This window comes from Malurus melanocephalus, unplaced genomic scaffold (assembly GCF_030028575.1).
Source record: "Malurus melanocephalus ecotype Western Australia unplaced genomic scaffold, MMel_1.1 scaffold_20, whole genome shotgun sequence".
Classification (NCBI taxonomy): Eukaryota; Metazoa; Chordata; class Aves; order Passeriformes; family Maluridae; genus Malurus; species Malurus melanocephalus.
The window spans coordinates 1214365-1238420 of record NW_026623252.1 but is presented as its reverse complement, the minus strand read 5'-3'; the positions used below and the strand labels follow the sequence as shown (position 1 = coordinate 1238420).

Here is a 24056-nt window from a genome sequence, read left to right as displayed (position 1 = left end):
CTCCAAAATGACTCTGTCACCCTTTGAGCCAAACATTACCTTCATGTCAGTCTCTCTTGGAATGTGATCTTTGAAGTCCTCAATGGAACTTACAAGGAAAGGAATGTGGTAGGATAAGACCTGGGAGACACAAACACATACAAAATGAGAAAAATTACTTCCCATGTTAATCATCAGTTAGACACTACCATTATTTTACTGAGCTTAGTTACTTTTTAATGGATTTTATTTTATGCAYTTGAATTTGTTTGTAGATGTAAGACATTAAAGTTTAATAAATATTTCCAATAAGGAAGTGAAATAAAAGCCTTTAAAACAAGTAAACACAAAAAATATAATCTAAACTAAATTTGATGTTTGGATGTAACATTTCTCTGAACAGTACTCAAAAAATAGAAAAAAATCCCTCACCCCAAGTTGCAATTCAAAGTTCAGTTACAACTGAGTGTTGCCATTTTAACCACGTCAGCCTTTTAAGAGGCAGCATTCCTGAACAGTGGAGCTTCAAATATTGTATAAKGCCATTAAGTTAAATACAATGAAAATGATTGAGAACATATTCAATTCTTTCTTACATCTCTAAGTGCTTCCTGTGCCAGTGACCGAAAAGACAAGATAACACCAATAATTGTCATTCTCTTCAAAACACTGTCAACAGCTGAAAAGAGAACAATGAACAAAGCGTTGATTTTTACAAGCTCAATTTTTCAAATAAGAGAAGCAAAATATCTAACAAAATACTGCAAACAGAAAGGTACTGAAACAGTGGCATTCCTTAAAAGAGCCAGTGCTAAAGCAGGTTTTTAAAGCTGAATCCAGAATGGGACTTTCAGTAGAAGACTATCACATTTACCACTACTTGGAATACAAAGTATATTGAAATCTGGTACACACAGCTGACAGTACTAGATGCTAACACTGGTTCTGTGCTTTCTTGAGGACAAAAGGCCTCTTTTTGCAATTATTTTTTGTTTCACATTCTAGAGCTATATACCCGGTTTCCAGATTACTGTTGCTCCAGCTAAGTATTATCATCCCTGAAATGATGCTCAAAGTTCATTATTACTACAGTGCCTGTGCACTAAATAACACTGAAATCTCACTTTGTACATGAGAAGACTGGACAAGTGAAATGATCTGTCAGTTTATATGAGCTCATGTCCATTTTGCTGCTTATGAATACTCAATACAGAGAAATTAATTTTTCTCATTTTCTTTACGAAGACAAACTAAAATATAATTGTGTCTTTAGTAGGATCTTGTTAGTTACCTACATGATAATCTTTTAAAGAGCGCTGCCATCTGGTCTGGCTTGTCAAAGCTGGTCCTCATTTGTGTTAGAACTTCAACATTCTCCACCACAAGTTTCTATAAAGAAGCAAGGATTCATGTCAGCCATAGATTCCAGCATGTTAACTGGATAAATGCCTGATTTAGGACATTTCAACTCTGCAGAAAAGCAACTAACCCCATGGAATACAGGTGTATKCATTGATACTGTCCAATTAAGAACACAATATTATCATAAAGTACTACTATACAAAAAACCAAGCTCTGAATCAAAAAGCAGGAGACTAGATACCTCTTAGAACACAGTTTTTGTATTGWGCAATGTGTACCACATCTTAAAGCAAAGAATGTAACTCAATAAAAACAGACAATAGGTCTTTATGACATTCAGCTTTTTAGAAGTACATATATTATAATAAAAATGTTAATTCACAAAGAAATCCATTCTTTTGGATTGCTGCTTTCACTAACTAAGCTGAAATTTAATGCTGGTAAAATTGAAAAATGGAATCAAGAGTGGAAGTCAGATCATTAAACCTTGGTGGTTCACTTGAACTTTTCTTCCACTATAATATAAAATAAAATACATACCTCCAAGTCCCAACACCTTAGCCTGAAATGGTTAAACTCAAGTGCACTGGTTTTCATGTCAGTTTGACCAAAAGAAAMGGCATCTGTTTCTAATTTTTAACAGCACTCATACATGGAAATTGTAACATCAGAGCCAATGTAATAACTTTCCTGAAATCATTCTCAAAATACGCATCAGATTAAAATTCAAATTACAGAGATTGCATAATCACACCTCTRAAATGTCAGATCCAAATTTCCTGCTAGCTGAGGAATTTAGGCTGTGCCAAGCTGTATTTTTAAACTCTCATCAAGCAAAAAATAGGTAATTTATTCTCATAAAAATATTTTTGCAGTCAGAATGCTAAGTACCCTATTTCAGAAAGGGAAAAGTGATTCTCTTTAGGTTTAGCGGACAATCAACAGCTAAGAAAATGTAGATCTCTTGTGTTCTTCTGAACACTGAAGAAAGCGTTTCCTTCTGTTTAAAGAAGACTTCAATTAATGCTTTGTATACTAAATGATATCAAGGTAAAAAAGAACTGAAGGATGGAGGGAGAAACCAAGAKATTCTGAATTGGGGGTGGTTTTCCAAAGTGATTATTAATAGTTTTATTTTTCAAGTGGATGTGTTCTAATTCATCTTAATTAGCAGAGGAGGCAGCAGGAAAAATTAGTATTCATAAAACATGTAAGCCACCATAAGCCTGGAACATTATTATACATAGTTCATAAAATCTGAGAGACATACCTGCAGTAACCTACTGACAAGGACCCAGGAAGATCTAACCTTTGATAGATTTGCTAGCTGCTTGAATGGTTTTACTTTACTTTGCTTCAACCCACACTGAGAACAGGGCAAAACATAGCACCTGACAAGCAGGSAGATTAAATTCCAGAGTAAATATTCCTGTGACCACAGGAGGAAAAATAACAAATARAATCTATAATGCTACTATGAAATAAATGGTGGTCTGTGTTTACTCCCACTTCATCTTAAGTAAACTGTGCCAACATRAACTGTGTTGATTTTGGGGAAATATGATGACTCCTCAGTAAATGCACAAATAGTACAGCAACAAACACCTGCCCAAGGCCTTTGTGCTTTACTTGAAATGTGACAGATGTCACTCTGTGCATAGTGAGGAGTTACAGAATTTAACCTTAAAACCACACATTCTCACCTAGAAAGCCTCATGTTCTAATCCAAAAATTGGAATGGGCATAAGGAATCAATTGCCCTGTCAGGCTGGGCACTCAGGTCAGGGTAGCTGCATGCTCTTAAGCCAGCTTGGAAAGCATAAGCAGCCCCTCTTCTTAAGCTGTGACAGTGAATAAAAGGCTTCAAACCTTTTTATCATACATTCCAGCCTTCCAGCAGCACTGCAATTTAAGTGTTTACAAATAAAAAAAGATCCTTGAAAGTGTAACACAGGATATATTAAAAYCACACACTTCTAAAGGTCTGGTATGCTAATAATACATCATTATTGAAGAACAAAATGAAGTTCCTTAGATCTCTTAGGTATGTATTCATGTGCTTTTTTTGAAAAATACAGCATACATGAATAGTTACAACAAATTCCTTGGTTTAATTAGTGGTTAAATAAACTGAAAATTATGAGATGTAATAACAACTGGAATTAAATTTGGAAATGACACTAAAAGAACAAGCCATACAAAAAAAAAAAATCTATGCCAAAAAAAATCTATGCCAGAAAAACAAATCTATGCCAATTAGTGACATTTTAACAGTATGACTATCCGCAGAAAGTACTATTATTACATTTACTAAAACCTCTTTCCAGAAAGAGCTACACAGGTACCAAGCGGTTCCCCTGTCATGGTTTGCTGCTTTGAATATACATGAAAATATCTTCCTTGACATGCTAATTTCTAATTTTCTAATCTCATTGCATYAACTTTATTATTTGTGTTGCTGCAGATGTCAGATTTACTTATCAGAACACAGACATTTATAATAAATGCTTACTGTTGAGCAAGAGGGAAAGACATATGTAAAAATGAGGAAAATTAACAAAGAAAAAAGAACTTGAAGTCTTTCATCCATGTAAACTACACAATAAATACAAACACACATAGTTAAGAAAGTAAGTCCTTATAGATTACTAARATCRATTTGAGATTTTCCTGCAGTGTTTGGAGAATCAACAGTTTTGGGTAAGGGCTTCCAAAACACCTGAAGATCTTGAAAAASATTTCTCTTCCCACTGATGATAAAATGAGACTTGACTTCTAACTTAGGGAATCTAACACAGAAATGAACAGCCTGCATAAAGTCCTGCACATTCAAGCTGTTGAAGAATGTGGGATACACACATACTACCTGTGCAAAATTACAACAAAAGAAGAGTAAAATTCACTGTTTTATCAGTTTGTTTGATGCACTCATTTAAAAAAGATGGCATGCAGAAACATAGCTATTAAATATCTTAAAGGAAGCTTAACCAGAAAGCTACTGCCTTCTCACCCACCAGTTTCCAATGTTACCTTAAGCTCAGCAACTTGTGAAGAGATGTGCCACATTAGACTTTCACTTAAGAAYTTCATGCCATATGGTCCCAGAAGTTCAGAAAGGGCTCTCATTTCTGAGAAACAGAAGAAACTGTTATACTTCAAACATTTCATCTTCCTTTATTTGCARCCCATCACGTATCTAGCATGGTGTTTTATGTGCAACCATTCCAAAGTATAATTTTAAAGACAAGAACTTGTATGGTAGAATTGGAACAGTAGTCACCAACACATCATATACCCATTGCTTTATCTTAAATGCAATGCTACTTTGACTAGAAATAGGAAAAGTGAGACAAGAGGCAGCATGAATAAACAGTATTTAAAATAGGACTGAACACTAACAAATGTTAACTCTGGTATTTCAGTAACAGTTGCTCTGAGAATGCTGTTATTCCAATTACTCAAACAATACAATAATTATCCTTCACAAATATTGAGTACAAATATCAAAGTTTACCTGATATATCAGAGTATTCCTCAGCATTAAATGTCAATTCATTTTCTGTAGGCAAATTCACAAATGCCTTCATTGCCGGGAAATATGCTATGTGACCATTGCTGACTTGCCGTAGCAAAGTTTCCAAATACCTTATCAGAAAGGGGAAAAGKTTTAGATGAAGACACATGCTCATGCATAATCTATACAGATGTAATGTAGTTGTGTGACAAGGGACAGCAAAACCCATAGACTGAAGTTTTATTGTCATAGTTTAATTGATGCCTGCATTTTACTCCATATCTCATCCTATAAAAAGCGTAAAAAGTTTGCCAACAGGCAAACTTTAAGCTGCTTTTAACTGGTATTGAGAGAAGTAAACATGGGATGTGGGAAATTTGTGAAAATTTAAAATAACTCCACWTCTTCAATTCCATATTTTTCATTAAACAACAGCAACAAAAAATCTCTAAAAAATTTATAACAAGCATTCGTATAATTACTTACCAATTTGTGTACAGACTGGTGATGGTTGGCTCACCATGACTGTCTAAATGCTGGGTTTGCTGAAGCAGAACGTTGTTAAACACTCGTGTAATGTCAATCTGTACATAATTTTCTATTGACTGGAGGACTGTCATATAGGCTCTTACACTGGTCAACAGCTCTGAAGGCTTTGCAATTTCTTGTGTTGCCTGATTATACATAGTCATTCCAACAATTGACCTTTGAGAAACAAAAGGATTGGAAACAAATAAATTCATTTCTTCATAAAATTCAACAAAGTTGCAGCTATAAAGATGATTTTATGTTCACAGTTTTTTTAGAATCACACAGAACAGCCTGGGTTGGAAGACCCGCTAGTTCCACCCCACTGCCATGGGCAGGGCCACCTTCCACTAGACCAGGTTGCCCAAGAGCTCCATCCAACCTGGGCTGAAACACTTTCAAGCATGGATAATATTCATTTTACTTGAGTACTTTACTCTCCAATCCACAAGTATAAAACTCTAATCAATGCACATACTACACCAGTACTTTTATAAACTGTTTTGATTCCAAAGACAACTGTATCTGTGGGTTCCAGCAAAAAKTTCATGAGACTAAGAATACTCATCAAGCCCTTTTTAAATAAAGCTTTTTCCCCCTCACACACACATATATATATATATCTAAGCAATTGACACTGTGCAAGGCTTATAGAACAACTACCRCTGGCAAATAAATTAATGTTGAAGTCTTTTAAAATGCAGAACTTCCGGGAAATGCAAGAGCAATCATGTATTGAAGTGTTCAAAGCATATTAACACAAAACATTATTTGATCAAAGCTGCTGTTTTAGTTTGAAATATCTTTAAAAAAMCACATAGCTATAGTTCAGTATGAATTGAAAAATATATCCCAGATATATGTTAATATGTAGAAATCCTATTAATGAAAAAGACATCTCCATTTAGCTAACAMAGTGATTTCTATCTTAAATTAAGGAGTCAAAAAATTGCAGGATGTACTTTAATTTTTCAAATTCTCACTATAAATAAAACCAGGCTTTTAGTAACAATTGTTCATAGGCCAGCTTTCGGGCTAGAGCAGAACTGCATGAARGACTGTATATTCCATATTAACATACATGGATGTGGACCTTACCCAGTATGTTACTGAAACCAGGTCTTCAAACAAACTGTATCAAGGGTCCTTAAAAGCAAAGTCTTCTTAGTGAACAAATACTTGTTGTAGTGTTTATTTTAAGCTTACATTATTCTCAGACTTTAAAAGCTAAGCTTTTAAGTGGTATGTACTTTTCAAAGGCACAACAACAATAAATAAAATGAAATTTGTAGATCACTACGTTCATCACAGGTTAATGCGATGAGTTATTCTGGAGGAAAACATCACATTATTTAAAGTAACTTTCTTGTTTAGATATATGTAAATAAGTATTTTCAACAGCTTGCTTCTAAGGTAGTCTCTTATYTTAAATAAATTTAAAATTGATATAGTAACAAGATTAAGTGGCATAATAATAAGCTATAGTCTAATCACATGTGATACAGAGCAGGCTAAAAGAGTGAACAAATCCTAACAGTGAGACACTGACACTGTATTTAAAGGGAAACTGCAAGCCTCTGAAAGAAATGCCACTTGAAGGTCTGAAAATAATTATAAATTGARTATTTATTTTGCTCATCTAACWAGTTTAATTTCTKTCATGAAGCAAGAAAAAGGAGAGCAGCCTCTGAAAGTCATGTGGCTGTTGCTTCAGCCCCAATCCACAACCCAACCTCCCCCAAATTAAAATAATAAGCACAAATAACCAACACTGGTCTACTTCACAATCCTGAAGAGCTGACTTCTTAAAATGTCATGAAGTTATCTTCACTTTTATGCCACTTTATCTTACTGATGGAATGCTCCAGTGACCTAATATTATGTCTTGATGATTAAACTGATTAAGCCTTATACCCTACTTGAAATATATAATTAGTAATCTTTGATATAAAATATTACGATAGCTGGCTAGTTCAATATGAAGCTCTGTCCAGAAGCTGCCATTTACCTACTTCTGTGAAGAAGTCATGGGAAGATCAAGGTAAGGACAGGAATATCTAACATCAACATTTGTATTCTAAAACAAAAAAAAATAAATAACTGAACATATTCTCAGTTGGCTTTGTCAGGTCATGACTTCTGATTTTAAGACTTCCTTTCAGCAAGGCAGTGGACTCAAACACTTCAAAACAATCCAGCACTGTGCAAAAAGAATGGTGGGGATACATGCCTTCATAAATGCCTAAGAACAGCCATCATCAGCCCCTACAAGAATGCAAGATCTGGCTGTTAAATAGATTATATGGATCTCAACRTATTTTGTTTTAAAACAAGAATTGACTATTGTGTATGTCTGCACAGGTAATTTGATAATCATTTAGTTGGAATTCTACTCATGGTTTTCACAATTCACCATTAAAACCTAGTCTAATGTACTAAGTACACAATATTTCCAACATAAACTAACAGAGACTTATCTTGTGTATCAATATTTCTAACTCTACAATATTTCTTACTTGGTAAAGCGGATTTCCAGGTGAGATGTTAAATATTCTCTCGGGGTAAACGTGTGTTCCCAAACCACCATGTTTGGTACGTAATTGATTGAGAAGCAGAGCTCAGAAAGTGCAGTATGCAGTTTGTCCAGGCTTTAAGAAAAGACAAKAAATAAAGAAAAATATTTAAYGTAACGTTAAGTGTATATTACCATGGAAGGAACACACTGAATGGATAATGCCTCAAGAGCAGGTACAGCTCAACTCTTCATTATCATGCTTCAGTGTCTGCTTTGAGACACTTCTCTAGCATATTTAAAAAACAGTATTTTGCCCAAGAACACATATGTACAATATGTATATTGGTCTGCGTTGCATACAGTGATGTGAGATTTACTTTTTAAATATACATACACCTAAATGCCTTTTTCTCTCCCTGCAAAAAGAGTCGACTGTTGAAGTGATTTTTCCTGAACTGAACTAAGCAATACAAATGTTTCCTAATAGGCAGTAATAAAAACCTAAAAATATTGGGGGAGCGAATCTTAAAGTAAGTTCTTTTCCATCAACTTCTCTAATCTTTACAGTTCTCTGCTGTTTGGTTGTTGCAACTGCAGCAAAACCACTTCCACACTTTCAGCAGAGTGTGAATATAGGTACTCCCAACCACAACACTTTCCTTTTTTTAGCTTCCTTCCTCTTCATACTTTTGTCAGTGCACTATTCTGATCTCTGAGTTCTCCTTACACCTATCTTATAGCCATTCCTAACCTATCATCTCTTGCATCACAAACTATATTTATTATCCCTTCCTCTTACCTCTTTCAGGTGTTTTTTTTTGCTTCTGCTATTGATTTGGTGGTGCTCTCAATTTTTCTACAGCTACTAACAAAGGAATCTTCCCCACTTGGTTCAGGCACTGGAGCCACAGCTCCATGTCAGCAATCAGCCTTACAGCAGCRAGAATCTCCTGCCCACCCTGTACTTGAGAGTGCTAAAGCATGGTACAATTGAAGATGCCACCTATTCCTTGGACACATACACCCATAACTAATATGACTATTCAGGAAGCCTAGCACAAGGATTCTTTCTGCTCAGGAAAGGAAGCAGMCAAGGGGATAAATTCAAGTGACAAACATTCCTATTACCTATGCAACAAAATTCAGTCTCTATACAAGCCACAGAAGCATCATAAGCTCACAAAACTGTCAAACTTACAGATGATTAAACTTATTCAAGCAGATTAAACAAGAAGCATTCAATATGTGAAACACATTTTGACTTGGAATTCAAAGTGAAAGGAACAGAAGAAGCAGCTTACTTTGTCACAACCAATCTGTTTTTCCTCATGCTTTCTACTCCTGGTTTCTCCCTTTCAGGTTCTCCTTTCTTTCCAGTCTGTTTTTTTGACTTCTTGTTCACTGCTTGACTGATGGTTTTGGCACAATGTTTTGGCAACAACTAGTAAACAAAAAAAGAAATAACTCCTCCAAATTAAAATCCCTTTTTTTAGCACACTTCATCACACAAATAACACATTCTTCCTTTGACAYAATTCTAGTATTAAAAATTCTTGCTCAAGTCACCTTCAATTTTCTRAACAGAAATCTTATCCAAAACAGAGAGAAAAAAGTAAACAGGAAATAGAACCATAAAAATCCAGAAAGCTGAATGGAGAAAATCCCAAAGGAGAATTAAAATAGACACAACCATACTCACCTGATCACTCAGTGTACATTGTTCTGTGCAAATGTCTGTGATAAGATTTCGAGCCTGTTTAGCCATTTCRTCCAAGAACATGTTACACAAGGAAAGACTACGATCTCCAATATGATGTCGCTGTTAAAAAGGGAGAAAAGGATGCAGGATTTTCAGTTTCCCATCAGTCCTACAGTACTGCAGAGAACAGTTCACTAATTACATAACTAGGGTATGGGAAATAATAAAYTAATTAGTCCTCAATAATCTTGACTCTAGGCTATTTTCTCTTTTTGGAAGCAATTTGAATTATGACAYTTTCAAAGTTACCATTAAAAATACTTTCTGTAGAAAGAGGCAAAGAAAATTTTTGAATAACTAGGTTTTCGCATTTAATTTTGGTGTGAATCTACTTTAATGTGTGCAATATTCCAATCTCCTTTCCATTAATTTGAGCCAGTACTAAGTCTAGGGGGAAAAGAGCATGCAACTCAAGCTACAAAGAGAGCAATGTCCTTCAAAGCACTGAAAAAGTTAACAATACAGCCCTCYTGCATTACTTTCTGGATTCTGTTCCTTTGTCACTGGATCTGCACAAGCAGTTTTTGTCTYGCTGACATCCTCCTTTCACCACTGATGTTTACTTTCTATCAGCCACACTATGATACATTGTACACAGTACAGCAAAGATTATTTTTCTGAAATGATAGTAGTTACCAAAGCATGCAATTCAAATACTGAATTTCAAACTCTGCTGGCTGTGACAAAAAGTGCTTGCTGCAGCTGAATGCATGGTAATTAGTGTCCAGCAGACTCTGGCTACTGATCCCTTACTGTTACTGTAAGTGTTCTCAAAGATCTCTTGTCCTGAAGGGTTAAGCATTTCTGGAAACTTTTTAGAGCTTGTCTAGTATAAAYAGCATTTGCAGCTACTTAAAGCAAAGCATACAAGGAAAATAACTATGCAAATATATATTGCAATGAAGTTTAGCAGAAAACAATTTAATGTTTAAATAAGAAAACCTTGTATTGYGTATATTATAATAAATCTAATTGTTTCAGATAAGCACTGTTAAAGAGTGAAAACCCATTTTCATGAACACTACATAGAAAWGGTCAACTCCCAGAGTAACTCCAAAGTCAATGCACATACAGGAAACGTACTGAAGGATCTATATCATTACAACAAAGACAGAAAGAACTTCCTCAGATTCAAACTGACTCCTTTAACAATGGGTCCATTTCTTCAAGCAACACTATAGTTTTAATTTCCAACTCTAACCATTACCCAGTTCTGGTCAACCCAAATGCTTGCAYTGTACTGTGTATCATTTTATTTTTATTGAAGAAAACTGTAACAAGACACAGAGAACCCCCAACTTCCCATTTCCTTTTCCTAACTATGAAGGTGAAACTGCTTCTAAGTTTTAACAGGTATATGGGATTTATTAGCATCCAAGCCTGAAAAATCATCTAATATTTGAACATTAGCTAATCTCTCTTTAAAGCAAAGATGAAAATGCTTTCTCACCCAATGGATTGAGAGATCTATGCACTTATTTTACTTCAATTTTTACCACTCTGCTCCCTCAAACCTTAAATTGCCATAACAAACACCTTCTTGTAGTGTTCAGCTCTAGTTCATTCTACATTGAATAAGAGATGAAAATAACTAAAATTTTAAAGTTACCTCTTCAGGACATAGTTCATGGGTACAGCTCATAAAGTGAGTACAAAGCAATGGGAATGCAATTGAGTATCTTGATTGAGAGGGAAGCTCCAAACACTGCTGAAACATCTTCTCAAAAGCACGACTATAAAAACTGATCAGAATTAATTGGTTATTCATCAGACATTTAAATGCCATATATATTTAATTGCTGCAAATAAGGTCTACTTCACACAAATCAAACATGATTAGCATCAGATTTGTAGTTACACCAAAACCTGCCCCATGCTGTAATGTTTTCTGCACCCATTTTTTATCCATTTCATTTGCACATCTAATTTACATTAAGATTATCATAATAATATTTTTATTCTGATGTTTGCCACATAGGACTGTAGAAACTCGCACTTTTTGCAAAAAAGTATTAAGGAAGAAACTGYAAATGATTCCTAATAATTTATATGACTGCTAGGAGAATTCCTTTGACAGATGTTCAGAAATACCTTTTACAAAGGTATTCTAGCTAATTCTGCTAGAAACCAGAAATTCCAATGGATTCTTTCACTGGCCTATCTTCCTACGAAGCATGCTATTTAAAAATTACACTTGCAAGGACCAAACAATAAATAATATAAAACTTGTACAGTCAGATTAGTAGCATACCAAAAGATAGAAAGATCTGAGGTTTCAACCAACATCTCCACCAAAGAATCTACCATTTTTGTGTGGAAAATTATTGTGTTCATCATTTTTCCTAGTTCTCTATGGTCTGCCAGACCAAGCGAAGCTTTAGAAACACTGGTGTAGGCCTGGAAAGACACAATACAATTGATATATTATATCTGCAACTGCCTTTTTGCAAATTCCATTGCTATTGCCCAATACTAATGTTAAATACTGTTTGCACTATGCACAGGACACCTGTGTATTTAARGACCATGCAGGGATTCTTCTCTTTCCACTAGTGCTCAAAAAAAGCAAACTGTCTTTCAGTGAAGTCTCTAAACATCCATTGAATATGACACTAATTCACAGATAAACTATACAACAAATGTATTGACAAAACACAAACTTGTAAGCTCTCCCTTACCAGTGTAGGYAAGGCTGAATCATACTCTGCACACCCACCAAATGGCTCACCCTCAACACATTCTATTTCTGAACTGTTATAAACACCCAAAGGGATGATTTGAAAAACGTACCCAAAGCAGACAAAGTTATATCAAAAGACATCAAATTATCTGTTAAAGCGTTTGTTTGACTTTAAGAACATGCTATTTTTAGATAGCCTGTCATCCACCTGCAGTGTGAGCATAATCTAGAACAGCACTAATCTATGAAACATTTTAGTTTAAACTAGTGAAAGGCCATGCATAATTACTAGTTCTTACCTGCAATCTAAACCAATCTAATCTCATTCCTCTGAAATCAAATACCTCTCCATCTTCAACTGCATCAGGGAAAAATATAGAACAGAAAATCCTTAGCAAAAAATAACAAATTCAGATATATCAGATCTTCTGAAAACCCCACAGTAGTAAAGAATTATTTGGGTAATAAACCTCGTATTTTTACCAAAGAATTTTGAYCCAGCACCATTGCAGKAAAAAGAATKAAAATATCTRGATGAAAATATGTGCAATATGATTTCTATATTAAAAGGTAGAATTACTACCCAATAGCATTCTTTGGAAAAGGGACACACCACAAGAAGCAGATACAGAAATGAAAGAGAAAAATGGGAACAAATGAAGTTTATGTAAGTTATCTGCTTCTGCTGATTACAAGAAACAAAAGTGATGAAGCTTTGCAGAGGAATCTGCCAGTCTGTTAACAATTTTTCAAGATCATTTAAACTTACCTTGTTTCACACTTAGTGAAGTCATTGTGTTTACAAAAGAGGACATGATGATTGATTCATCCTCTGGGCACACTGAAAGATTCTAAAATAAAAGTTGTTGCTCTTATTACTACTTTAAACTTGGTTCAGAAACAATGTCAATACCCATGCCCCATTTATTAGCTATGCTCTGAAATGTTAAAAAACCTACACGAGGCAACTTAAATCAATGGAATATTTCAAACAGCACTATTTAGCACCTTTCACTGTTTAATTCATTGGTTGATAACAAATACCGAGGAAAGATTGCTTACAAACCAACATCAGCTCAAAACAGGAAAATCTGTCAGTAAATGTAGCCATGCACTTTCTGTCCTGTCTGCAAAAAAGACCTGACTACGGCAGAATATCATGGAGCCCACATCAGTGTCACTTTGCCTTCAAAAAACCCCTCTCAAAATTTTTTTTTTACTAAAAATTCAAACTTTTTTACTAAACATTCAAATTTTACAAATGCAACAGAAATCCCTTTAGTTTCAGCCACTAACAGAATCACATTTCTGTTAAATAATGCAATGCAGAAGTTTCTTATAATTCCAGCAATAACTGACATTGAAACCTAAGGGCTGAAAAACTCCAAATTACCACTCAATCATCTGACTAATCTGGTGCTTGACAGCAGCTATGAATTAACAACAACTAAAATTCAAACCCATTTTTTTCCCTCGTTTCAGTTTGGGCTCCATCTAGTGGGGTCATTAGGGAATAAAACCAAAGCACTTCAGAAAGTTTATTATTTCTTAGTTRAGCTAAATAAGAAAAGGTTTCTATGCTCATTCAGTGACAGTACCTGTTTCACTGTCTCTAAACATAACAGCACTTCATAATATTCAGTATTCATATATGAATACTAAAGTATATACATTCATACCACTCATAATGGTRTGAAGCTGTGTCAAGGGAGGTATAGTTGGATATTAGGAAGAGGTTACTTCCCCAAAGGGTSGTGGGGCACTGAACAGACTCYCCAGGGCTTGGGTCACAGCCYCAAGGCTGCCAGAGCTCCAGGAGMATTTGGATAATTCTTCAGGCATAGGGTGGGATTGGTGGGGTGTCCTATGCAAGAATTTGATGAGCTTTGTGGGTCTCTTCAAACTCGGGATATCYTCTAATTCTATACAAAAGTACAGCTCTCAATCCAAGAATTAAACAATAAATTAATTTGTCTCATTCCATAAAGCTCATCAAAATCCACAAACTGGGATGCATTGTATGAAGCCATTTTGGACAAAAAGCCCTTGWTAAAATTTGCATTTGAGAACCCAGRACYAYGAYRTTGCCATACCTGCACGAGCTCATTTAAGACCACTGCATCAAAGCCAGAGAGATACTGCACATAGTATCTCTGCATCACTGGGCCATATTTTCTCACATGTGCTCGGAGCTCCTCCATGTAGAATATTAGCTCAGCTATGTGCCTAGGCAAGAAGACAACGAAAAGYTTACAAATATCACTCAAAATACTAAAATTTTCTCTGCAACTTAAAACCACTCAAGAGGATGTAAGTCAGCAGGATACCACCATAATAATCCTTAACGGTTTGTATAACTATTTGGTTCTTTTTTTTTAATAAGAAGCCCTTCTGTATAGCTCAACTTGAAAAAATGTTGGTTTTTTTCTCAAAAAGTGGTTAAATCTGAAAAAAACAAGTTTAGTAACTGCTTTTCTGGGTTTTTTTTCAAGCCATGAGCATAGTTAAATACTTGCACAAGTTGTTTCTGAGGGGCTCTGGAGCCTCCATCTTTCCATCTCACCTAAATCCAGTGGAGAGAACCCAAGATTTTCCTACTTCATCTCTATAAATGGCCTTGTGATTGTTACTTGTTTAAATTCCTGCAATCTTACAGTTCAACACTGTGTTCAGTGATCTTGATAAGTTGCCAGTCTTATCCACACTTGTAAGATCTTTTAATCATATTTCTCATTTTTACCATCTGTTTATGGTGACAGTAATGCAGTATTACATAAATAAATCTTAGCTGATTTAAAAGACAGTCTTGCTACAAGAGACATTCTACAAATCACCAAATAAAGCTTTTTGAAAGTTTTCTTGCCTCCTTCATTGATTTGATCATGCAAAAACAATGAAGACAAATGCAAGAGCTTTATTTTTACCTACTCAATGTTGAAAAAACATAAAACTTACATAAAATGTTTTTATTTTATAAATTTTATAAATGAATTTTCACAGATGTGTTCCAATTTCTAAGACAGTATTTGTAATTTTCTGTTTTGATGGGAAACATAATATTCCCAAGCAAAAATTTTCTGAACATTCCCAGCTCCTCCATACAGCCAACCTTTTCTGACATTCCATTGCTTTCCAATTTAATTTGTCTGYGAAATTCTAGTATTTAAGGTAACATATTAAAAATGAACATACTTATCTATGAAATCATCTGCGCTCTTCTTTGGCATATTATCTGCATGACGAAGGAGCCAAATAATTTCATCACGAGCAAAGGATAATGCCATAAATACAAAAAGTGCCTGAAAAAGAAAAATTGTTCACAAGCTTATCAATATACACAACACCTTGACAGTTTGTGCACTCTAAGAAACAAGTAGTCTCTAGAACCCAAGAATTAAAAAAAAACTTAAACAGGTTTTCTCAGGGTGATGTGAAGATTTCCCTCCCCCACCAAAGAAACTAAATATTTGATTCACCACTGAGAAACACRCTGGAACACTGCACAAATGCAAACCATAAGAGCCATCATTACCTTGGGACCCAACAGGCCTGGCTGATCAGACAAGACAGTGGCTAATTCTTTGAGTGCAGAACGTAAAAACTTGCGTCTCTCTCTATGCATTGAACCRCTGCATCAAAAGAACATGCATTATCCACTATGTTAGCCATGGAACATTGGATTTTTGAAAGCATTTAAGACCAAACATAGGCAGATTATATACATCAACTTCAAAAGTTCAGAATTTTGAAGAATATGGTTCCAAAAATTGGCATCCCCATCACCAACGCCATATATTCTCAAAGCATCATTAAATTTAAACCCCAAGTTCTCTGCCCCCTGTGACRTGCATTTGACTACATGAAAACATTTCTATTTAATCTGCATTCACATTTTATAATCAGACAAAATGCAAATAAATAATAAACTAAATGCTTCCATCCTGATAATTTGAAAAATAATCTAAAACTTGGGAAGTTTGAACTTAACATGGTAATGACATTAAGCAAATCCAGATTTTAAAGAACATCTCAGTTGAAAATGCATGACTAATTCAGCAKTAATTCTGTTTATACAATCTCTGTAATTTTAAGAAAATCAATACTAAAATCTGTCAGAATTACTTTTTAAGACACTTACGCATGTGAAACAGCAGCTTCTTTGCACTCTCTGATGTCATTAATACGTTTGTTGTAGCTGCAAGTAAAAAATATGGTATAAGAATCAGTAGCATATTCTAGCAGGAGTTCAGTGGGACTTGAGAGGAGCTACAATGTTACAGCAAGAAGGATACAGCAGAAAGCTCATTTCAGCTCCTGAGCAGAGCTAAATGCCAAAACTGGATACCCCAAACCAAAAATACTTTCTAATTAAATGTGTTTGCTGGTAGAGGTCTCAACTTTGTTTCTGAGTTTTCATATAATGTACTGCAGAAACAGTGGCAGCAAGATGCAATTTTCAAGCAAACTCTACATTTGTTACATCATTTCCCTTTAGTAAATCAAGGTCTGTGGGTGAGATCATTTATCTTAACAGACTTGGAATTTTAAAGACTGATTCACCAGGCTTTCAGAGCAGGGATAAAAAAAGGTGTGGTGGTTATGAAATCAGGCCCCTAAAACTTACGCATTAAAGAAACAGTCAAGATACCAAGCAAAAAWGTTTGTGTACTTAAGCAGAACTTATGTGAAGCAGAAGTGACATTTGAAATAGTTCTTCAAGAAATAYGATGTTTTTAACAGAGATTCTGAAAGGAGAACAAAAACTTACCCTCTTATGTTTACAAACAAATCTTCTGCAGCTTTGTGAATATGGAACACTTCRTCTCGAAACAGAGCCAAGCAAGAGCTGCTTTGAAGTGCAAGTTTCCAAAGGTTCAAAGCTGTAGCATCACTATTTAGGATTCCGTGGCACAAAATAAATCCAACTTCAGAAGTTCACATTGATGTATGCCACAATCCAGATGCACAAATACAGTAAGAGAACAGTGAGATTATTTTGTCTTACATAGTTTGCCACAGATCATTAATAAACTCTTTCATGGATAACATTTTCTTGTATATAAAAAGTAACTCCCACTTCTAATAGAGGTATTTTTGCAATATTCTTTTAAAATTAATTACTTCATGCTGATACTACTTCACAATTTTCGTATGATTTACTGAAGGTTTCAYTTCCAAAGTCTGGAACAAACTGACGACAAACTCTATTCCAGCAGCACATGCTGAATTCTACCTTCACTGCATGTATGTACAAATGAGATTTAATCAAGTTGTCCAGAATCTTATTTGAATACAACAGATACTGCACAGTACAGAAAGCAAGTAATCTTTCAAATGTTATCCARTTTTTTTAAACACAACCATGAGCTGTTTCAGAATATTTTACTCACAAATGATCCATTTTTCCATTGCATCCAGAGATAGGTATTCACATGGCATCTGTTAAAAAAAACAGTAATTTGTAGCACATTAATTACATAAAAGACAATAGATTTCATGAGAAGTACTTCTTAGCATAAAGGGACAAACAAAGCCTTAACTGCAGATGAATCATGGAGAACTGAGGCTGATCACTAACAGTGATTTAGTGTTTCAGTAGAAAGTGAGGGTTAGAACATTAAGTCCACTTCCATGCCCTCCAACACCCTGAATGAATTTTGACAAATATTTCTTTTCAATAAGCATCGTATTTAACAATATTCAAGAATTAAAAGCTTTTGAAGGATACTAATCATGACTTGACAGCTGTTGAAGGTTCAATATTTTTCAGAAAGACCAYCATTCATATCACAACTTAAGCAGCAAGTGCAAACCCAAACTTTAAAGGAAGTACCAGTTCTGATTCCCAGTCCCCTGGCTCACAAATGCTACAGCTGCAGAAGTTAACACTGCTTCCCTTCATCTTTTGGTCAACAACTACTGAAACTGAAGGCACAATTTAATGCAACAGAAGCTTTACTTAATGAGAGAAAACTTTTCCCTTGTACTAATCAGCCTCTGATTAAAAGTCACATAGAGGTAATCCAACAGACAACTATTTCACAGAAAACCTTACTTAATTCTATCATATAATGCAAATTAAAAGACCATACTGTGTCAGACTGTGCAGGATTAAGCATTGTACTGGGGGCACTGATGAGGCTCAGTAGTTGTGCGTTTCTCCACTGGTCAGCTGAGAGATTTCGTCGGGGATAGACCATCTGGAGTGAAATCAGAGCATCTGAAAGGGACTAGAAAGCAGGCTAATGGTTAGCTTGAATGCTTAGTACTATTTCACCAGTAGTACTGTTTCCTCAGCATTATTACCAACAATCATCAAAACATTTCAGWGAACTAGTTCTGAAATTAGGCTTGAGGTTAAACCCCATTGCATCTAGTTTCTTTAACATACAAAAGACTACTCCAAGCTAGAGGACGGATGGAAAGAAACAAGAGAGTTTGATTTCTACATTTAGAGTTACAAAATTCTGAGATTGRAATCAGAAGACATGGAAAAAACCCAATAGGGYACAACAGCACTCTAAATACAACTGGAAGTTGTTMATTATTTATTCAAGCATCCCAATTTTTGTATTATTCCCTTCCCCAACACCTCATTTAGTATGTCTTTCCCTCTTTGGTAGCAAACTGTAATTGTTTTGAGTAGATACTGTCTACAAAAACATCTTCAGAGCAACTTAAGCTGATCTGGGCAAGTGTACAAGTCTTTTCCCTGACATGTGTACCAATGCTTGCATGAATCCTCAAGGAGCTGAATCCTCAAGGAGCCACATCTCAGCCTTCTGAGGCAGAGAAGGTCACTCAGGCAAAAAACACAAAGTCATCTGCTGAAAGTAATGTAAAGGACTAAACAAGTGTCAGGTTTGCTGCAAAGTAGTGAAATGACAGAACGACAGCTTAAGAGTCCAGTTCCATGAAAGCACAACCAAAGAATTTGTTTCTGTAGTACAGAACCTGAAGAGATCCCTGACCCCAATTTATACTTCTGGCACAGAATAAGTACAAGAGCAAAAATTGGACTGAAAGGGGCTTTATAAATGTTCCAATGGAAAAGACTGATCCACTATTAAATACAAGAGCATAAACAAAGGTAACACTGAGAAATGAAGCATCTTTCCTGAAATGTGCACCAAAAAAGATTACTTGTAAATGAGAYCCCTAGCTAAGTAAGCCTTAACAAGAGAGGAATTGTGCAGAGGGAAGTGTAAAACAATAAGATTACAGACAAATTAGAAATATTGGAAACTATTTCACTTTAGAGCGCTTAGGGGAGTAGATGAAAACCTCTGAACTTCTTGTGACAAACCTAAAAAGGATTTTTAGTTTCGCAGTAACTGAGAAACATCTGTACAGAAAGATCTAAAGGAGATCCTTTAAGTATCAGCAAAGGCAACTCAGCAGGGTGTCAGCTTTKGAGCGCAGGAGCTACTGTTAAAGAGGCAGTGGTCATCTCCAGGATTCCCAGTTTAAGGACAATCCAAAGCAAAAACCCTCAAGTTACAAAATAGAAAATCACATTCATCTAGGATGGCAATCCAGCAAAACAACCAATTTAATAGAAACACTGAAAAAAAATCCCTCTAATTTCAAGCTACAAGGCTACACAAAACACAGAAGTAGCTGTTCTCAGATGATCCACAACTGATTTTTAATTAATTTCTAATCCTTACTGAATAAAATGGCACCTTACTAATGGGGCTTATCATTCCTGTATTACTGCAGGGTCTGCTTTTTAACAGAGTATCAATCCCCAGCCTTAGACATTTAATGTAAGCAGAAATCTCATGCAAAATTTATACCAAATGGCCTTCAACAAAACAAAGCCTTGCATATTTACTTTTTATCTCTGTTTCTCCCACTTAAGGTTACTGCATGCCTGTGAAAAGTAGCTACATACTTTACTGTGAGGTACAAATTCCTCCATCATTTTCTTTAAAGGATTTTCATAATCCACAATCATCTGGCCAAGGCGTGGATATTCTCTGTCGCTAAAAGCAACAACAAACAATTCACTTAGGTGTAGCTGTTACTGTCATTAACTTTATGCATGTTTTTTATACAATTAATTTTTTACCTTGCTCCGTGTGTCATTTCATGGGCATAGTTATACAATCCAATGATAGCCTTCCTTTCTTCAATTCGGGACAGCAGTATCATTAGAGTTGTGTAGGTTATAATCAAATCTAGGTAGTTCTTTGTTAAATCAAAGTTTACTGTCTAGAAATGAAAACCAGTATATTATCACTCTAAAACTTTTAAAAACAAGGATAAAACATTTTTCCTTACATTTCCACCAATTTTCAGCATTTTTTAAATACAACAGTCTGGTCTGTCTTCTGAATGTTCTGTTTGTATAACATGAATTTATTCATTCGGATTCCCAGAACTGTTTACACTCATGAAAGCAAGCATCCAAATAAATCTTTCCATGTTTAAGTGTCACAGATTACCTGACAGATAGGAAAACTTTTCTTGTTAGTAAGCAGTCAGCAGCACCATGCCTATGAATTGTATTTTAAGAAGACCCTAATGTAAAAGACTAACACATACCCCACTGGCCATGCCACACATTACTACCTGTACCCCTTTCATATTATGAATTTAAGCAAAATTTACAATACTGACAAAAACTAACAAGGTGACATTATAATCATTAAGAAAGTTGAAACCAACAGGWAAAGGTGTCTGAGGTTTTCTTTTGGGTTTGGGTTTGGTTTTTTCAAGGTTTTTTTGTGTGTTAAATGTAAGACTTTTAGATGCTTTTGTGGTGTTTTAGTCAGCCCCAAAAGTGACTTCCTACATAGTTTAGGCAGATACCAGTAATATTTTCATCTTGTGAGTTTCACAAGGCGTAACCATATAGATAACAGTAAACCCTAGGAATTAACCTGCAGATGCAATAAATCAAAAATTACTGGAAGATCTTTATGTCTGATAACAATACTGCTACAACTGTCCATAAGAAGCTTACTGAGAAAGGTCTATCTCTCTATTATAAAAGTTAGAAATCTGAACCCTACACTGTTYATATTTCTCTTGCACTTGTAAYTAGAGATGYSAYGTTTCTKGGACTAACAAAAGCAAATCCTTCTYCCCACAGGACTCCAMATAGAAACRTTTTTGAAAGTTTAAACYGACAAACTTACAATATCAAAGAAGACTTGGCAAACATCAATAGTGTTCAGCAGTTCACAGACATGATCCTTGAAAAACAAATGAATAACTTTAGTTGAAAAAGGTATAACTAAATCACATAACTATGATTTGTGATGAAGAATTTTTTTTTAATTTGAAGAAGAAAGCTGCAAGTTCAGCTATTTTATTATACAGTGTAATTACATAAATAAAAATACAGAAAAGTAATGTGACAGAACAATTTACACATTTGTAATTCCTCACCTTAAATTCCATAACATCAACGAACGTGAAGTAGTATAATGCAAGGTTCTTCAAAATCTCTGATTTTTCTTTCTGAAGCTGAGCAAGCTGTTGCTATAAAGGAAACAAACATGCACATTGTTCTTAGAAGATCTTGAGAAGACTGCTGCAAAGTAACACCTGTGAAGCGCAGAGTAACCACCAGGCTATGCAAAGAAGCTGTAACATGGTTTTATAAGACTGAGGTTCTGTGTGTTTCAAATACAGAGTTCTCAGCACTGATCATTTTAAYAGCTGCCAACTATATTTTGAAGATAAAAGTCACATTAGTACACATTAGTACCAGAGTCATATTGTTTAGCTCAGCTAGAGATGAAAATGGTAGTTAGGAGAAGTGTTATAATATGTATAATTTGCAAAAGCAGAACAGTACATGAGCACAAATCAGTATGCCAAAACCAAAATAAATATGTTACTTGAGATGGGAGAAAAGAAGGTGGCAGGTTACAAACTTTACTACAGAAAAACATTATGCTTTTAAATTCTGAACTTACCAAAAAGAATATCCAGGCAAAGCCACGTTAAGCATGCAAAATAAAATGTAGATACAAACATAAAATACAGTAACGGTTCTTTGACCAGTTCCATATAAACACAATAATACATTCAAACAAAAGCAACAAAATAAAGAAACATAAAAGAAGCAAAACACTAGCATTAGACACTGGTGGATAAAATGGAAGAGGCAAATGTGAATACAAAGATAAAATAGTTCACATGGATTTTTTTAAAAAAATATTTTAAACAGACAATGAAATTTACTTTTCAAAATTTTTTGAAGGAACCAGAGTGATCACTTGGACAATTAAGAACACAAAAAAGCAGCTGTTAGCAGCCATTGTTTTTATCTATGTATTAYAGTCTGACAGTACTGCAAGTATCCAAATATTTAACTTGTAATATTCAGTACAAATTATGTCTCCTTCCTGATAGAGGAACTGAAATGAGTTAAAGCAGTCACAATAGGAAAAAGTCCCCTCCAAAAAGCCACAAGATTTTAAAGATAAACAAGTTAAATAGTGTTTTTTTTTTCCTCAACAAGAGCAATCAGTTATAAGAAAGAATAAAAAACTGGTTATTTTCATGAGAGTTYAGAACAGAGTATACTTCTTCAGCTCACTCTCTTTTATGAAGTTGTGCTTGTATTCTGTTTTATATGAAGCATCAAAATTCCTCTAATTCATAAAACAAACTGCCTGGACCGCAACTAGGTGATATGTAAAATAAGTTTTGCTTCTCTCCTCAAAATTTTTAGAGGTGATGATGATTTTTTTAGAAGCCTTGAGTTGTAAGAGTTTCATTATTGCTAAGGAAGACAGGAAAAGACARTTATGAGCAAATCAAAATGGCTACATTATAAAACACTCTTGTCTACTCATAAACCATTGCAAAGTACCGGACTTTGAATGCCTGCCTATATATTATTTCACATAGGCATCAGCTGAGGCTTAACTGAAAGAGATGCAAGCACATGTGTTTATTTTGTAACTTGTCCTGATAAATCTCATGCATGAGAAAATAGATTATTTTCATTTAATCAGCTGCTGTAGAAAAATCTGTTTATACATCCCATTATTTGTATTTTGAGCCTTAGCATAAGGATTAAAGCTACACCCTTCCYAATGTATAGCTTCAACTTCAATTGCCTTGAGCTCAGAAAATGAAGCATCCAGCATCATGATGCATAGACTCCAGAGCTCCAGCAGGTCCGTGCAGCTCCAGTGCACCTTCAGCCCAGCTTGTGTCTATACTTGGAACCACTCCTGCTTTCTGCTTTCAGGACTGCTTCATTCAACAGTTCTTACACAATGAAAATTCAGTTAGGATGCTTGGTTTTTAATCTTGCACCCTGACCCTAGCGCTTCAAGTATTTCTTGCCAGTTTGTAGAAGACTAAAAAGAAAWACGGTTTATTTCCATGTAACTAATATGCAAGTGTGAATCAGATGAATCTGATTCTGAAAATCTTTTCAAGAATTTTCAGGAAGAAATAACAGGGTGTGATCCAGAAGCAAGATTAATTCTAGTGCAGAAAGAAGACAAAACCAAAGCTCACTATCACTGCACATAAACCTTAACAACATTTTTCCCACTGCAATCCTAACTCATAGTAAGCAAGGTGCAATGCTAAAGGAGACTCTCAAGATTATAGGTTGCACAACACAACATCTATTTTTGGTGTAACAGATAGCAACTGAATGTCCACTCCTGCAGGATACCTTAATTTCAAGCCCCAATACATGAAGTGGGGAGATATGGGAAAAGAGACATGGTGCTGGGAA

General features: G+C 35.1%; 1 protein-coding gene across 2 annotated transcripts in view; it reads right to left on the bottom strand.

The window, feature by feature from the left end:
* NCKAP1 (NCK associated protein 1) overlaps positions 1–24056 on the bottom strand; it is a 53426-nt gene that overhangs the window by 10424 nt on the left and 18946 nt on the right. Inside the window, exons 3-26 of one of the 2 annotated variants that reach the window (XM_057389835.1) lie at positions 21737–21829; positions 21484–21540; positions 20412–20554; positions 20235–20325; positions 18430–18567; positions 17728–17776; positions 17106–17262; positions 16476–16532; positions 15870–15966; positions 15530–15636; positions 14431–14563; positions 13107–13188; positions 12637–12695; positions 11909–12054; positions 11267–11399; positions 9598–9717; positions 9200–9339; positions 7900–8031; positions 5342–5560; positions 4856–4986; positions 4372–4469; positions 1275–1368; positions 576–658; positions 40–120 (exon numbers count right to left, since the gene is read on the bottom strand). In XM_057389835.1, the coding sequence (XP_057245818.1) occupies positions 40–120; positions 576–658; positions 1275–1368; positions 4372–4469; positions 4856–4986; positions 5342–5560; positions 7900–8031; positions 9200–9339; positions 9598–9717; positions 11267–11399; positions 11909–12054; positions 12637–12695; positions 13107–13188; positions 14431–14563; positions 15530–15636; positions 15870–15966; positions 16476–16532; positions 17106–17262; positions 17728–17776; positions 18430–18567; positions 20235–20325; positions 20412–20554; positions 21484–21540; positions 21737–21829 (2640 nt within the window). The remainder of the gene's footprint in view (positions 1–39; positions 121–575; positions 659–1274; positions 1369–4371; positions 4470–4855; positions 4987–5341; positions 5561–7899; positions 8032–9199; positions 9340–9597; positions 9718–11266; positions 11400–11908; positions 12055–12636; positions 12696–13106; positions 13189–14430; positions 14564–15529; positions 15637–15869; positions 15967–16475; positions 16533–17105; positions 17263–17727; positions 17777–18429; positions 18568–20234; positions 20326–20411; positions 20555–21483; positions 21541–21736; positions 21830–24056) is intronic. The other variant, XM_057389836.1, reaches the window with a different exon arrangement.